The 14,646-nt window shown below is 42.2% G+C and overlaps 2 protein-coding genes across 2 annotated transcripts in view; one reads left to right on the forward strand and one right to left on the reverse strand.

The window, feature by feature from the left end:
* Window positions 1-473: 473 nt before the first annotated feature.
* wu:fb55g09 (coiled-coil domain-containing glutamate-rich protein 1) lies at window positions 474-1,917 on the reverse strand. Its single transcript, XM_055869949.1, has one exon. It carries the CDS (start codon window positions 1,480-1,482, stop codon window positions 784-786), a length of 699 nt encoding a protein of 232 aa, XP_055725924.1. The 5' UTR covers window positions 1,483-1,917; the 3' UTR covers window positions 474-783.
* Window positions 1,918-3,415: 1,498 nt separating this feature from the next.
* Window positions 3,416-14,646, forward strand: part of nisch (nischarin) — a 50,945-nt gene continuing 39,714 nt past the window's right edge. Inside the window, exons 1-11 of the mRNA XM_055869950.1 lie at window positions 3,416-3,892; window positions 4,757-4,840; window positions 5,028-5,210; window positions 5,853-5,901; window positions 6,644-6,807; window positions 6,943-7,038; window positions 8,924-9,019; window positions 9,428-9,580; window positions 9,729-9,797; window positions 10,165-10,350; window positions 10,734-10,862. Of these exons, the coding sequence (XP_055725925.1) occupies window positions 3,812-3,892; window positions 4,757-4,840; window positions 5,028-5,210; window positions 5,853-5,901; window positions 6,644-6,807; window positions 6,943-7,038; window positions 8,924-9,019; window positions 9,428-9,580; window positions 9,729-9,797; window positions 10,165-10,350; window positions 10,734-10,862 (1,290 nt within the window). The 5' untranslated portion in view covers window positions 3,416-3,811. The remainder of the gene's footprint in view (window positions 3,893-4,756; window positions 4,841-5,027; window positions 5,211-5,852; window positions 5,902-6,643; window positions 6,808-6,942; window positions 7,039-8,923; window positions 9,020-9,427; window positions 9,581-9,728; window positions 9,798-10,164; window positions 10,351-10,733; window positions 10,863-14,646) is intronic.

A 14,646-nucleotide genomic window follows, 5' to 3' on the forward strand; every position in this document is an offset into this window, starting at 1 on the left:
GTTTCTCTCTTTCTCGAGTGCTTATTACACTGTACTGGATTTGAACAATGTAGTAGTCTCACACACACACAAGAGAACCACGACAAACACATTAAATATAGTACTTAGCTATGATGATATACTTATGAGCGTGATCCTATTCCAGTATCATGTTGTTCTATACAGTCTATCGGAATAATCTGTCGTCTACATTTCAATGGCTTCCGCCCACCCACCTCCTTTGTTGCTGCATTTACATTCTACAACACATCAATCCAGTTTTAGTTTATTTAGTGATTAAACAATACTACCATCCTAACAAAATGTTCAGTTCTAACCTAAAATGTAACCTACTTACAACATACTGACATATATTCTTCTACTGGCAATAAATGTAAGAAATATATTTCAAAATAAATATTATCCTAACGATACTGTTGCTTATTTGACTATACAACAGTGTAATTATCAAAACAAAAGTAGATTGAAACAGATTTTTAATAAGAAGCAGTTATTTATTGTTCGATGCGTTTTTCAATAATGCAATGACAGCATCAAGCAATGGTGTAGAATAATCCAACGAGCACGGATGTGATTGGTTCGTAAGTCTCACTCCTACCCATTTAACCACTCCCCCAACACAGCATTGTCAATAACACCATGAACAGACAGTATCAGAAAACAATCATATATTGTAACAGTAACCAATATCTGTTGAATTGAGGTATGTTTTCTCTCCTACATCTAATGTAAACATACATTTAATGTAAACAGAAATACATTACATTTAGATACCAGGTTCTTTTACATGTCTATCGGTGGTTCGGTCCCACTGAATGTGTCACAAAAGTCATTGAAGTCTTTCTGCATGAAATCTTCACTCTGCATCACGTCGTTATCTGACGGGAAATACTGCATACTGTTACTCTCCTGCTCCTCTTGGTACAAATCCCCTAAATTGAAGAAGGGGAACTGCTGGCACTTGGCCAGTTGTCGGGGGAAGAACCGTGCTGGCGTTGTTGTGAGATCTGGACTGTCGAGGAGAGCGCCCCTTGCGTTCTCTAGCACGCCTAGATACGAGTCCATATCTGTGAAATCAGTTTCGCAGTCAGACCCACTGTCTGTGCCGATGGAGTCCGAACGCATATGCATCATCTGGTATTTTTCGTGCATCAGGAACTGGTTGGTGTTCCTCGGAGCTCTCATTCCTGGCGCTCTGTTGCCTTTGATGTTGACAGGACGCAGTGACGTCATCATACGAGGTGGTCGGTTCTGTTTGTAGAACTGGCTGGGGTGGTGAGGATGATGATGCCCATGCACCCTTCCTCTCTTCCCCCGATACCCTTGCTGCCTCCTCCCGTTCTTGGACCAACTAAGCTTGCTGTTGTCCCCTCTCCTTGCCTGCTGCCCATCCTTCTGTTGGTCTTTGCAAGCAGGTCGGTCACTGTAGACCCGCCACTGGCACATCATTGCCTTCCCATACATCTCTTGTTCGAAAAGCATCAGAAACGCAGTTTAAGTGCTTCCCTGAGCTTCACATTCTCTTTTCCGCTGCTGTCAGCGGCTAGGTAACAAAGAAATTGTAATTTCTCTGTATGGGGTTTCGTATACTTTCGTGGATCACCACACGAAAACCCCTAAAAGTCTACCTTTTTACAATCTTCTTCGTTTTTTTCTTGACCACTGGCTTTAGAGAGTACATAGCCTGGTAGCACGCCTCTGGTACAAGCAGCTTGACCTGCTCGGGGCTACAGCTGCGCTATCTAGCCTGTCACACCCCTTTTCTCTCGTCAAATAGTACAATTTAAAAAAAATACGACTATAGAAGATAGTCAAATAAGTTCCGAGTTTCAGGTGAATTTCTTGCTTATTTTTAATTGATAGCTAACTAGTGACCCTGTTGTTGTTGTGTATATCTTACTCAACTGAAGTGACAGTTGCAAATGGTACTGGAAAATGGGCTCGAGCGTTTTATATAGAAATGGAACATTCGACTGTTGGCTGGATACGCGGGGGTGTTCCACGGTTCACTATCCAAAACATTAAATACATCTAACAAATAGATATTCAGAAACCTGTGTATTTATGATAATGCATTTATTTTATGTGCAAATAGAAAACAAATATTTCACAACAATCAAAACGACTGGCTAATCTAGCTGGAATTATGAAAACACCAAACCTTTCAGACAGTAATAGACTAGTCCAATTCTTTTTATGACGTTTAGGGTGCATCGTTACATTGGACTTAATCCCGTTGCACACGTACTGCACGAAAAAGTTTGGTGTTGACACCAATATTGCCAGTTTACAGAATAAAGAAACCCTCTCCACTGACTGTTACATTTTCTTCTGTCAAATGGACACTGATACAGTCTTATAGGCTCGTAACTTGCTTAGTTAAAGGTTAAATAAAAAGACAATAAATAATAGCAGAGCAATTGTTCTGAAAACAACAGGGATGCCCACCAAAACACAAAAAGTGTCAACACACTAAATGTGAATTGTAGCCTGTTTCTCAAATATTGTTGTTTACAATACCAATGTTGCTAGTGATATTCATAAAAACATTGACATAAAAACAATATTTGTTCCACTTTTTTATAGAGATATTTTCACGGACCCCGGATTCAATACCCCTGTAAACTATGGGGCTATGCCATAGAGAATGATACAGAAAGCATCTCTATATATAGTTCCTATTATGGTGTCTGTGAGAGCATGGGCAGCGACATTGAGGCCATCTCCATTTTGAAGTAGTCAATTTTCTTCTTCACGATTGGCTGATCCCTCTTAAATGACCCGGTTGGACATGACTCCAACTAGGTCACCAGGAGGGATCAGCCAATGATGTTGGAAGTCCCACCCAGTTGCCCACATTAAAATGGCGGAAGCCCTCAAAGGCGCTGCCCATGCTAAAACAGCCTTTTGGCCACTAGAGGCCTCTATTATTCTCTATGGGCTATATAGCGTACACAAACAAACTGAAAACATACATCATAAGATAAGGCACCCCCCCTTGTCACATGCTTGGAATACAACTGGTGTTGACTTTACCGTGAAATGCTTGGTTAAGTAAGCCCTTCCCTACAAGGCAGTTTAAAAATAAAATAATACTTAGATAAGTCAAATAAAAAGTACACAAGAATGGAGCTATATACAGGGAGTACCAGTATCAGATCAATGTGGAGCTATATACAGGGTGTACCAATACCAGATCAATGTGCAGAGGTACGAGGTATTTGAGCTAGATATGTACATGAAGGCAGAGTAAAGTGACTAGGCATCGGTATAGATAATAATGAGAGTAAAATAAAGAAATCACATGGACAGACAGCTATTAATCAATTATCTCCGATTAATCAGAGATAATGTAGTGGTGCGCACAGACACATGTCATCAAGTTAAATTATTATATTAAACCCTTGTCCATTTTGGTGATTACTGTCACTGGTCGAGAGTCTCGACGATCCACAGACAGTTATTTTTAGAATCAGATAAACCTATTGCTGGATAAGTAGGCTAATCTATTCTTTATGCAGCATTGGGCTGTTTACTAGATCATGCACTGATACCAAGACAGTCAGTCAGGTCAAATATTTAGAACTAGGCTATTGGGGAAAGGACAACGCCTCTAGATCTGTTTAGCAAACGGTCACTCGTTTGGCTTTGAATCGTTTTCCGGGATTTAACCAGACCGCAGCTGTCTGTCACAACAAAGATGGAGGAGAAAGCTAGCTAGCTAGCACTGTACATCTCCGAGGACCTTAAGCTAAAAACAAAATTGACCAGTTTCTCTACTAATTGTATTTTTGATATCGTGATTTTCAAGATGGATACTGCCGTATTTCCCGAGGATGTCGTTGTAAAAAAGGTTTCCATCGTTGGATCGGAGCTCGTGGAGAATTACACTGTACGTTCATGTAGCTAGCTATTAGCAATCTAGTTAATTAGCGTTAGCAATCTAGTTAGCTAGCTAGTAAGTACGTATAGTTTCCTGTTTTAATGTAACGTAGAAGCAATCATATAACGCAAGCAATCACAGTAACGCAGCTAGATAAATTAATCCCAAGCTTTTATAACTGCATGCGTGCTACAGTTTAAAATCCTGATGCTAATTGACATGTATGTGTACATATGAAAATTGAATGACAAATCGTTTTCAATCGTGACGTCTCTCGAAGGTAGCTAGCTAGCTAGCTATAGCTACCAAGCTAATTTAGGTTTTATCGTGAAACACAGCAATATTTTCATACAGACAGTCAACTAGGTAACTACTAAATGTTCTTAGTAAGCTGTTAGAAGCTAGCTAGTTAACTATGCTGTCATGATGGATCCTGAGATGTGCGTAAAATTATTTCGCTAGGTATCACAAAGCTCACGATAGCTAGCTACACTGTCAGTCAATCAGGACAACTGACTGTCAGGATCAGGACAACTGATACAGTTCTCTCAGTTTACTGTGCTAGTTTCTGGGGCCTATAGTGTATGTATATATATTAGTATCGTGTTAAAGAAAGCTCAATCAATTCTTAATGATTCATGCTGTGTTTAACTGATGACAGGTCCCGTTCATTGATATCCACATCACAAGTTAGCTAATCATAGTCGTTATTGTTCTCCTCTCAGTAATTTGTGGGGTAATATTCAATACACAGAGAAAACATAAAGCACTGTGATTGACCCTGTGTCTAACATGATCTGAGTTTAATTTTCACGTCTCGTCTAGGAAAAGAGCATGACCATATTCTGTTATTAATATTCATTTATTTTCCAGGTGTACGTCATTGAGGTGACAGTCAGGGATCACAGATGGACCATCAAGCATCGCTACAGTGATTTCCATGATTTGCATGAGAAAGTGAGTGACTTGAAAAATGCGTAATGTTGTGAACCATGACACATTGTAAAATGTAGATACTATATGACACTGACTGCCATGTAACAGATATGTAATAACTCTCATATTCTGCTAGTTCAGTTTAGACAACCGATACTATTTATTGCGACATTTTATTGTGAGATTCATACAATTATTTTCACCCAAGCTGACAGCTGAGAAGAAGATAGAGAAACATTTACTGCCGCCTAAGAAGATGATCGGTAAAAACTCCAAAAGCCTGGTAGAGAAACGTCAGAAGGAGCTGGAAGTCTACCTACAAACACTGCTTGTCAGATTCCCTACAGCTGCCCCTAAAGTCCTCTCCTACTTTCTGCACTTCCACCAATATGTAAGGACACACCCACACATATGTTGGTCTTGTAAAATGTCAGATTTGTTTTTCACTTGTGTGTGTGCACTTTGGTCCACCGTGCACAGGTCAGGTCAGGCGTGTGTAATCTCATGAGGTATTCATATCTGTAGTGGTGGTTAAATATTATCAAGGGTTGTTTTGAATCTTGTCACAGCAGAACATCAGGCAGGAAATAGCTTAGCTGTTGTCACAATTTAATGATCATGTCCTGAATTGATAAAGCAATTTAAGTAGGCTATTTAGTTCTTCAGCTGTTTTGCAGGTCAGTGAGTTGGTGTTCATGTCTTAGTGCTATCCATCATTGATCATCTGTTTTTAACTATCATTATTACAACAACAAAACAACAAATAATTTCAGATCACATGATGACAGGACACGTCTGTCATGGCTATCAAATTGACAAGTACCACAAGTCTTGTGGTAGTAACAAATGAAATCAGCATTTGTTACTACCACAAGTCTTGTGATACTTGTCAATTTGATAGCCATGACAGACGTGACCAGAATGAATGACAATAACATGGACACCTCTCTTCTAGTTTTTCTTCTTCTAGTCTTTCTTCTTCGTTAAGGAATGTCTCATTTTGTAATGTTTTCCTTTTCGTCCCTGTCTTCAGGAAATGAATGGAATCACAGCCGCTCTGGCAGAGGAGCTGTTCCATAAGGGTTTGTTCATTTGTTCATCAGCTACCAACAGACTCATTATGTACAAAATAATAATAATGATAGTACAATTTACACATACAGTAATAGAAAACAACGGAATAAATGTATTATTTTCAGATGTGGCTTTCAGACAAGACCGTTGTACAATAGACACGAGCAGTAGTAACAATGTTGATATTATAATGTGTTTATAATGTGTTGTTGGTCTATTGTTTTTGTATTCTACTGACTACACTACCCTGACTGACTGGCTGCACTACCCTGACTGACTGGCTGCACTACCCTGACTGACTGGCTGCACTACCCTGACTGACTGGCTGCACTACCCTGACTGACTGGCTGCACTACCCTGACTGACTGGCTGCACTACCCTGACTGACTGGCTGCACTACCCTGACTGACTGGCTGCACTACCCTGACTGACTGGCTGCACTACCCTGACTGACTGGCTGCACTACCCTGACTGACTGGCTGCACTACCCTGACTGACTGGCTGCACTACCCTGACTGACTGGCTGCACTACCCTGACTGACTGGCTGCACTACCCTGACTGACTGACTGCCCTACCCTGACTGACTGACTGCCCTACCCTGACTGACTGGCTGCACTACCCTGACTGACTGGCTGCACTACCCTGACTGACTGGCTGCACTACCCTGACTGACTGGCTGCACTACCCTGACTGACTGGCTGTACTACAAATGTCCGAACAGGAACAATAAAGAATTTGATTGATTGCAGGAGAGCAGTTGCTGGTGGCTGGTGAGGTGTTCACATTGTGTCCCCTCCAACTGTATGCCATCACTCAGCAGCTGAAGCTGGCCAAACCTACCTGCTCTAATGGTGACGCCAAGGCAGACCTGGGACACATTCTGGACTTCACCTGCAGACTCAAATACCTCAAGGTGAACTCTCTCTCTTTCTCTCTCTCTCTCGACATCTCTGAATCTGTAGCTAATATGATTTGATCTATGCACATGCGCCCTTAAAAAAACACTAGGGTTTAGCCATGTCTTGTTTGGTCTCTACTGTTCTCCCAGATCACAGGCACCAGAGGAGAGGTGGGGACCAGTAACATCCAGGAAGACAGCCTCACGTTTGACCTTTCAGTCTTTAAAGCTCTCCTACAGATAGAGGTATGTACTAGCAATAGGCTACAGTCCAAGGGCCAATAGGTTACAGTCCAAGGGCCAATAGGTTACAAGGGCCAATAGGTTACAAGGGCCAATAGGTTACAATGGCCAATAGGTTACAGTCCAAGGGCCAATAGGTTACAGTCCAAGGGCCGATGGGTTACAGTCCAAGGGCCGATGGGTGACAGTCCAAGGGCCGATGGGTGACAGTCCAAGGGCCGATGGGTGACAGTCCAAGGGCCGATGGGTGACAGTCCAAGGGCCGATGGGTTACAGTCCAAGGGCCGATGGGTGACAGTCCAAGGGCCGATGGGTGACAGTCCAAGGGCCGATGGGTGACAGTCCAAGGGCCCGTAGGTGACATTCCAAGGGCCCGTAGGTGACATTCCAAGGGCCCGTAGGTGACATTCCAAGGGCCCGTAGGTGACATTCCAAGGGCCCGTAGGTGACATTCCAAGGGCCCGTAGGTGACATTCCAAGGGCCCGTAGGTGACATTCCAAGGGCCCGTAGGTGACAGTCCAAGGGCCGATGGGTGACAGTCCAAGGGCCGATGGGTGACAGTCCAAGGGCCGATGGGTGACAGTCCAAGGGCCGATGGGTGACAGTCCAAGGGCCCGTAGGTGACAGTCCAAGGGCCGATGGGTGACAGTCCAAGGGCCCGTAGGTGACAGTCCAAGGTTCCATGACCCAGAAAACGAAACTGCAACATTTCAACAACATTATGTAGATAATGTAATGAAAAATAACATAGTTATGCTATATAGCATTGAGTCTTAACCATGTGCAGTTGTTTTCTCAGTTAATAGAAGACGTTTTGGCAGTTGTATTTCATCTACAGGGCCATTATTACTTGTGCCTGCTAGCCAAGCTAAAGATAGAACAATGTTTTCTAGCTAACACAGCTCTCAAAACATTCAAGGTCCCGACAGATACATAAAGCTCTGTTCTGGCATCTGAGAAAAGAAGCTGTTGAAACGTTCAAAATGAATTTAACTCGTATTATTTCAGTATTCCTTCGGTTCGGTACATACGTTGCTTTCTATGCAATGATTTAAAAATCATACCTTTTTTTGATTTATAATATTTAATTAATGTGCAACTTTTACAAGTTGTTGATCACACATTCTTCCACTTAATAACATTATCTACAAAATGATGTCAACAATTTGCATTTCCTTTTCCTGGGTCATGAAACAGCATTTCTGAAGCCTTTTTTTTTTTTGGTGGGTGGGTGGCCCTTGGACTATAATGGTTAGCCTAATCTCAGATCTGTGCTTCCTATTGTCATTATTAGCAAGACGGTACCAACAGATCTGGGACCAGGCTAGGTAATGTTAAGATAGTACGTTATTAATCCCCAAGAGGAGACATTTGATTGGACCAGCCAATACATCCGTTACCCTTAAATAGACCATGACACACAACAAGGACAGACAGACACTAAAAGTAGCAAACCATCAGCTGATATTGTGGTCCCGTGTGGCTCAGTTGGTAGAGCATGGCGCTTGCAACGCCAGGGTTGTGGGTTCAATTCCCACGGGGGGGACCAAGGTTCAATTCCCACGGGGGGACCAGGATGAATATGTATGAACTTTCCAATTTGTAAGTCGCTCTGGATAAGAGCGTCTGCTAAATGACTTAAATGTAAATGTAAATGATATAGAACTAAATTATTGGTGATTAAAAAATCTTCAGTATATGGTAAAAAAGGATCTGCGGGAATATTCTTTTTTGGATCTGGGTAATACTTATAAACAGTTAATTAATATTTAGTAATGAACATTATTCTAAAGTGTTACCGTTTAGTCATGTTAGCATAGAAAGTCCTATTGATAATTAATCCGTCACTTGTTCTCTGTTCCATTTTTTAAAATCATTTTCTTCCAGATAAGTGAGTGCAACTCGGCCCAGATCATGGGACTGCCTTCTCTGAAACCCTGTCTGGTCACGCTGAGTGTCCACCACACTGCAGCATCCATGATGGTAACACGTCCAACTTTACTCACAGTTGATTAGTGTCTGTCCTGTCTGTCCTGTCTGTACGTGCTTGTGTGTGTGGGTGGTAGGTCAATCTGTATTGACCCGGGCCTCCCGGGTGGCGCAGTGGTCTAGGGCACTGCATCGCAGTGCTAGCTGCGCCACCAGAGTCTCTGGGTTCGCGCCCAGGCTCTGTCGCACCCGGCCGCAACCAGGAGGTCCGTGGGGCGACGCACAATTGGCATAGTGTCGTCCGGGTTAGGGAGGGTTTGGCCGGTAGGGATATCCTTGTCTCAGTATGTAAAATGTAATAAAATGTATGCACTCTACTGTAAGTCGCTCTGGATAAGAGCGTCTGCTAAATGGCTAAAATGTAAAATGTAAATGTATTGATTCTTACCTTTTGTTGTGTAGGATGTGCTGGTTCCGGAGGCGTGTGAGTCCCCTCAGTGGGTAGCAGAGGGAGCGCTTTCAGACTGTCCCGTCACCACCATCATCCCTACCTGGAAGACTCTCACCACTCTGGACATGAGCCACAACCACATAGGCTGCATAGACAACTCAGTGGTGAGAGACCCTACACTCATATCAATAATAATAATGATTGTGTTATTCATGGTTTTTGTGTTATTCATTACGTCTAAGCTTGGCCATAATACAATTGACTATATGTGTAATTCTGTAAACCATTTTTATTTTGTCCTATTTTTTTCAGAAATTGATACCAAAAGTAGAATTCTTAGATCTTAGTTCCAATGAGCTCTCTACGGTGGAAAACCTTCAGGTATGTACAGACTAGAGACGTACATAGAGAATGTAGGCCTCTGGTACAGAGATGTTTACAATAGATATGACGTATTGTCAAAACAACATTCTAAAACAATAGAGCCCCATATCTTGGTGGTTGTGTGGCTTCATTTAATGTAAATATTTTAATGTTCCCCTAATAAAACACGTAACATGTTATTACTGTGTTTGTTGAAGTAGCTAATCATGTTACAGGATTAACCTGTCACTCCCAACACTCGTATTTGACTTGAGGATGTTTTGGCTAGTTGAGGCCATTTTTAGAGAAAAGTAAAAAGAGCACCCGAGACAATAACAGGACGTCCATTTTGTCTTCGTGTTGTTGTTTTCTGCTTGTGTTTCAGCACCTGTACAACCTGATCCACTTGGACCTTTCTTACAACATTTTGACAGTGTTAGAGGGGGCCCACACCAAACTGGGTAACATCAAGACCCTCAACCTGGCAGGCAACCAGCTAGACAGTCTCGCAGGCCTCACTAAACTATACTCTCTAGTCAACCTGGACCTCAGCTCCAACAAGCTAGGACAGGTAGGGTAATCACTCTGCAGCATCCAATCAATCAATCAATCAGGCCTCACTAAACTATACTCTCTAGTCAACCTGGACCTCAGCTCCAACAAGCTAGGACAGGTAGGGTAATCACTCTGCAGCATCCAATCAATCAATCAATCAGGCCTCACTAAACTATGCTCTCTGGTCAACCTGGACCTCAGCTTCAACAAACTGTGGTAGCTAGTATTCTGATTTTTCAAAATTTATTTTTTACATCAGCACTTGTCACAAAGCTATTTAACAGTAGCTGGTCTAAAACTGCTTTTACTGCAGTGAAGTTACTAGCTACAGGAACTGCAGTGGTATATAACATAACATATTCAGTTGAGTAAACTGCTGAATTTCCTCTGTCCTCTCAGCTGGAGGAGATCAGGTACATAGGAACGCTGCCCTGCCTGGAGAAGCTGATCCTGTCTAACAACCCCATGTGTATCATCCCGGACTACAGAACCAAGGTGCTGGCTCAGTTCTGGGACCGCGCCTCAGAGGTATGGACGCACGCACGCGCACACACACACACACACGGACACACACACACACACACACACACAGAGTGTAAGACAGACTGACTTCTTAGTGGGGGAGGCTACCATGTAGTAGTATTAGTCGTATTAGTCATAGTAGTAGTATTATTAGCCATAGTAGTAGTATTAGCCGTAGTAGCAGTAGTAGTAGTATTAGCCATAGTAGCAGTAGTAGTATTAGCCATAGTTGCTGAAGTCGTAGTAGTATTAGCCAAAGTAGCAGTAGTAATATTAGCCATGGTAGTAGTAGTAAATCAAATCAAATCAAAGTTTATTTGTCATGTTCGCCAAATACAACAGGTGTAGTAGACCTTACAGTGAAATGCTTACTTACAGGCTCTAACCAATAGTGCAAAAAAGGTATTAGGTGAACAATAGGTAGGTAAAGAAATAAAACAACAGTAAAAAGACATGCTATATACAGTAGCGAGGCTACATACAGACACCGGTTAGTCAGGCTGATTGAGGTAGTATGTACATGTAAATATGGTTAAAGTGACTATGCATATATGATGAACAGAGAGTAGCAGTAGCGTAAAAGAGGGGTTGGCGGGTGGCGGGACACAATGCAGATAGACCGGTTAGCCAATGTACGGGAGCACTGGTTGGTCGGCCCAGTTGAGGTAGTATGTACATGAATGTATAGTTAAAGTGACTATGCATATATGATGAACAGAGAGTAGCAGCAGCGTAAAAAGAGGGGTTGGGGGGGGGGGGGGGGCACACAATGCAAATAGTCCGGGTAGCCATTTGATTACCTGTGCAGGAGTCTTATGGCTTGGGGGTAAAAACTGTTGAGAAGCCTTTCTGTCCTAGACTTGGCACTCCGGTACCGCTTGCCATGCGGTAGTAGAGAGAACAGTCTATGACTGGGGTGGCTGGGGTCTTTGACAATTTCTATGGCCTTCGTCTGACACCGCCTGGTATAGAGGTCCTGGATGGCAGGCAGCTTAGCCCCAGTTATCTACTGGGCCGTACACACTACCCTCTGTAGTGCAGTGATGCAACCGGTCAGGATGCTCTCGATGCTGCAGCTTTAGAACCTTTTGAGGATCTCAGGACCCATGCCAAATCTTTTTAGTTTCCTGAGGAGGAATAGGTTTTGTCATGCCCTCTTCACGACCGTCTTGGTGTGTTTGGACCATTCTAGTTTGTTGTTGATGTGGAAGCCAAGGAACTTGAAGCTCTCAACCTGCTCCACTACAGCCCCGTCGATGAGAATTGGGGCGTGCTCGGTCCTCCTTTTCCTGTAGTCCACAATCATCTCCTTAGTCTTGGTTACGTTGAGGGATAGGTTGTTATTCTTCCACCACCCGGCCATGTCTCTGACCTCCTCCCTATAGGCTGTCTCGTCGTTGTCGGTGATCAGGCCTCCCACTGTTGTGTCGTCTGCAAACTTAATGATGGTGTTGGAGTCGTGCCTGGCCATGCAGTCGTGGGTGAACAGGGAGTACAGGAGGGGACTGAGCACGCACCCCTGGGGAGCTCCAGTGTTGAGGATCAGCGTGGCAGACATGTTGTTGTCTACCCTCACCACCTGGGGGAGAGGTGGGAGGCCCGTCAGGAAGTCCAGGATCCAGTTGCAGAGGGAGGTGTTTAGTCCCAGGATCCTTAGCTTAGTGATGAGCTTTGAGGGCACTATGTTGTTGAACGCTGAGCTGTAGTCAATGAATAGCATTCTCACATAGGTGTTCCTTTTGTCCAGGTGGGAAAGGGCAGTGTGGAGTGCAATAGAGATTGCATCATCTGTGGATCTGTTTGGGCGGTATGCAAATTGAAGTGGGTCTAGGGTTTCTGGGATAATGGTGTTGATGTGAGCCAATGACCAGCCTTTCAAAGCACTTCATGGCTACGGACGTGAGTGCTACGGGTCTGTAGTCATTTAGGCATGTTGCCTTTGTGTTCTTGGGCACAGGGACTATGAGGGTCTGCTTGAAACATATTGGTATTACAGACTCAATCAGTATTAGTATTAGCCATAGTAGTATTGGCCATAGTAGCAGTAGTAGTATTTCCCATAGTAGCAGTAGTAGTATTAGCCATAGTAGCAGTAATATTACCCATAGTAGCAGTAGTGGTAGTAGTAGTAGTATTAGCCATAGTAGCAGTAGTAGTATTACCCATAGTAGTAGTATTAGTATTAGCCATAGTAGCAGTAATATTACCCATAGTAGTGGTAGTAGTAGTAGTAGTAGTATTAGCCGTAGTAGTATTAGCCACAGTAGCAGCAGTAGTATTAGCCACAGTAGCAGCAATAGTAGTATTAGCCGTAGTAGTATTAGCCACAGTAGCAGCAGTAGTAGTATTAGCCATAGTATCAGTAGTAGTCATAGTAGTAGTATTAGCCATAGTAGCAGTAGTAGTATTTTTATTTATTTTTTATTTATTTTTTCTCGGGGGGGTGGATCAGCTTAATATTGCGGAAAGAATGTTGCTTCCAATGTAATTGTCTGCATCATTTCCAATCCCCCATATTTTTTTGGGTAAATATATATATCCATTCACGTATGCATACATATACACATATATACATACACATACCTATATAGACATACATACTTTTTTTAAAGAGTATACCCTGCAAACCCTACCACCGATCCCCCAATTGGAGTAAACTGATAAACATTTCTGTTTTTACCTTCAATTTATACATCTTATACACATTTTACAGACACAGTCTACTTTATAATAGTTCTCTCTTGTTTGTTCTTAGTCCTTCCTCTATTTCTGTTGTCCATCCAGTTTGATTTCCACTTGTAACTGTACTATTTCACAATAGCTCCGCACCTATACACATTTCACAGATCCCGTATGCCCTACATTGTTTATCTTGTTATTAGTCCCACCCTTCAGCTCCACTCAACCTTTCCCATCTATCTTCCAACATCATCCATTTCGGATTTTTATTTGCCATATATTTTTTAACTGTGCTGTGATGCTTCACAAAAGATTTGAATCTTCCTATTCTCATAGCTTCCACGGATTGTAAATTAAAAATAAACATTTTTGCTAAAATAATTATTATATTATTGATTGATTGACTATGGCTTTTCAAATCCCCCAGTATTGCTATCTGTAGCGTTAGTTCTACGCAAATGTTGCAATTCTTCAACCATTCCTGGACCTGTGACCAAAAACGAGCTACATGCGGACAATACCAAAATAAATGGTCTAATGACTCTGCCTCCTCACAACAGAATCTGCAGAGCTGGGAAGATTGTATCCCCCATATATATAACATTCTATTAGTTGCAAGAATTTTGTACAATAATTTAAATTGAAAAATTCGAAGTTTTGAATCCGGCGTTGTTTTGCGTATCAATTCATAAACCATGTGCCATGGAATGGGTACATCGAAAATCTCTTCCCAACTATTTTGCAATTTATAATGGCACAGCTGTAAGTTTTTTGGTCCTTAAATGAAATTGGTATATGTTTTTATTTATCACACTTTTCTTTAACCATTTATGTTCTTTAATACAGGGCCGACAAACAAGTTCCTTACTTTTATCCCCTTCCACCTGCCTCTTCCATTTTTGTGGTAATGCTGCAATTAATTGGTTGTAATTTTGGGTAGAGCAGACATTTCCCTATGTCTGTGTTAGCTGCAAGTGTGACATTACTCCACCAGTCCTATTTATGATATCATTCACAAAATTATACCTTTTTTAAAAATTTCTTCGATAAATACAGTTTTTTTTATCAATTACTATGTTTGAATTTAACCACAAGATTTGTTGTACTATTT

Source organism: Salvelinus fontinalis, chromosome 18, assembly GCF_029448725.1.
Source record: "Salvelinus fontinalis isolate EN_2023a chromosome 18, ASM2944872v1, whole genome shotgun sequence".
In the NCBI taxonomy this organism is placed as follows: Eukaryota; Metazoa; Chordata; class Actinopteri; order Salmoniformes; family Salmonidae; genus Salvelinus; species Salvelinus fontinalis.